The sequence below is a fragment of the Rhagoletis pomonella genome, unplaced genomic scaffold (genome assembly GCF_013731165.1).
Source record: "Rhagoletis pomonella isolate Grant_MI unplaced genomic scaffold, Rhpom_1.0 Rhpom_scaffold_00012, whole genome shotgun sequence".
Taxonomy (NCBI): domain Eukaryota; kingdom Metazoa; phylum Arthropoda; class Insecta; order Diptera; family Tephritidae; genus Rhagoletis; species Rhagoletis pomonella.
Genome location: NW_023458566.1, coordinates 1,484,738 through 1,487,145, shown reverse-complemented (window position 1 = coordinate 1,487,145; position 2,408 = coordinate 1,484,738). Strand labels below are relative to the sequence as shown.

The 2,408-nt window shown below is 39.4% G+C and overlaps 1 protein-coding gene across 3 annotated transcripts in view; it reads right to left on the bottom strand.

Annotated features, from left to right (window-relative positions):
- Positions 1-290: 290 nt before the first annotated feature.
- Positions 291-2,408, bottom strand: part of LOC118747662 (L-lactate dehydrogenase) — a 39,495-nt gene continuing 37,377 nt past the window's right edge. For all 3 annotated transcript variants that reach the window (XM_036481720.1, XM_036481722.1, XM_036481721.1), the window contains 2 exons: positions 885-1,723; positions 291-806 (listed from right to left, as the gene is read on the bottom strand). In XM_036481720.1, coding sequence (XP_036337613.1) covers positions 642-806; positions 885-1,723 — 1,004 coding nt within the window. In that variant the 3' untranslated portion in view covers positions 291-641. The remainder of the gene's footprint in view (positions 807-884; positions 1,724-2,408) is intronic.

Sequence of the window (2,408 nt, the reverse complement as noted above, 5' to 3'; positions counted from 1 at the left end):
GCAAAACGCTGTTATGCCACTCTACCCAGTCAGCTGCTGTTGGTGCTGGCATTCGCAACGACGACCCTTTTCAAAAATTATGCTAATGAGGTAGCTGCGGTTGATTCATAGTATTCGATATTTTGCAATGACAATAATTGCAAAATATTTTGTACACAATTTTTTATTTTTGTTGTTTATTTTTTCTACTTAATGCTAGTTGAAATACTTTTTTATGTACTTTTTTTTTAATTGGTATGAAAACAAAAATAAAAAAACTCAGTTTAAATTTTCATAGTAAAACTAAAATGTTTTCTTTTATTTGTGTGTGTTGTTTGCATTTTTAGACTAGGAACATTTAAAATAAAAACAATTAAAATTAAACACATAAATGAATGGCGTACAAATATGCGTGTATGCGTGTGTGTATGAAATTCGTCTACAAACAAAATAGTGGCGCGTTGGCTTTCTTATTACACATTTAACATTATTTCAATAAATACTTTTTTCTGTAAGTTTATCCAGCGTAAAAACTTAATTTACAAATTTTCTACGCGTTTACTGCCTCTTCTTCTTCTTCTTCCTCCTCTGCTTGCTTTCTCTGCCTCGTCTTCTTATTCCTATGCTTAGCCAATAATTAGCTCCCTTCACTCGAATGCTGCTTAAAAATTAATGCCCTTCTGCACTTCATCCATTATATTGGCCGACTTCTGCAATTGCTCCACTTCGGTGGGTGTGAGTATCTGCTTGACGAGCGAGGTAATGCCGTTGGCATTCAAGACGCAAGGCAAGGACAAGAACACATCCTTGTCAATACCGTGTTCACCCTATTCAACAGAAAAAAAAACGGACAAATTTAGTTGTATGAAATAAAAAATTCGCAACAATGCCAACCAACAACTCACCTGTACTGAAGTTGAGACAGCCACAATGTTGCTTGTATTGTTCAAGATGGCCGATGCTAGCGCAGCTGAGCTCAAGCCAATGGCCCATGAGGTGTAACCCTTCAACTTGATCACTTCATAGGCCGAATCGATGACCTTCTTGTGTACTTGTTGCCAATTTTCTGGATCTTCAGTTGTGCCAATGTTCGGATTCAACTCACGCAAGCGCACGCCAGCAATATTCACACCAGACCACACAGCCACTGAACTGTCACCATGCTCACCAATGATCCAGCCATGGCAAGATGTGGGCGCTACACCCAAACGCTGTGACATCAAGAAACGGAACCGTGACGAATCCAAATTGGTGCCACTGCCAATGACACGATTCTTTGGCAAACCGGATAATTTCCATGCGACATAGGTCATAATATCCACTGGATTGGAGACCATCAACAAAATGGTGTCGGGTGAGTGTTGCACCAACTTGGGAATGATGTGCTTGAGTATGTCGGTGTTGCGTTGCACCAACGACAAACGTGATTCGCCTTCCTTTTGGCGTACGCCAGCTGTCACAATGCATAGACGCGAGCCGGCAGTTGCTTCGTAATCGGTACTGGCGGTGATTTTGGGATTCTTAAGGAAATTGGAACCGTGTTGCAAGTCCATCATTTCACCTTGCAACTTATCCTTGCACACATCGACAAGGCAAATCTCGTTGGAAACATTCTGGGCAAGAATACTGAATGCACAGGCCATGCCAACTTGGCCAATACCGACAATGGATATTTTGCGTCCACTCGAGGGCAAGACTTCGGCCACTTGGCTCATCAGATTCTCTAAAACGGTGGACATATTTGCTGCAAATGGAAAAAGAGAAATAGTGGATCACATTAGTATTTGAGCTGTTAAGATATTTTAAAGTATGTAGCATATATGTATGTATGTGTGTCTATATCGACCGCTGCTAAGAGAAGAGACGTAACTGGAAATAATAAAAAATAGTTAAAAAAAATTATTAATCCCAGCAACGTATTTTCTCTTAGGATCCGACGATTTGTTGTACGTATAAATAATATATATATTTAAGTCGATGGAGAATCGTGTGGAAAGGCGTACCGTGGGCAGGATGAGAAGATGGTGCATTTTGGAAAGAAGTTCCATCATCTCTCGTCAAACTTGGTTTAGTTTCTGAAATGGAAGATATCACAACGCCGAAATCGATTTGGTTCCAAATTAAGCTTGACTAGAGGTGACGGAAATTCGTTCCTGGATGTAACTACATCTACATACATATAAGCGTTTTGCGCAACAAATGTGTAAATGGGCTATCCTATCCACCTCAGAACTAGTACTGTGTTTGTGAGATTCCCAATAATTATACCCAATTGTTTATTTAACCTTTTTTATCGCAACTATAACTTATAGGTCCGTCAAAAACCCACAAAAACCCCCGAAAAATTCAATGGGGGAAAAATAAAAAAAAAACGTTAATATTAAAACAAGTAAGAAAGTCTAAGTTCGGGCGGAGCCGAACATTAAATA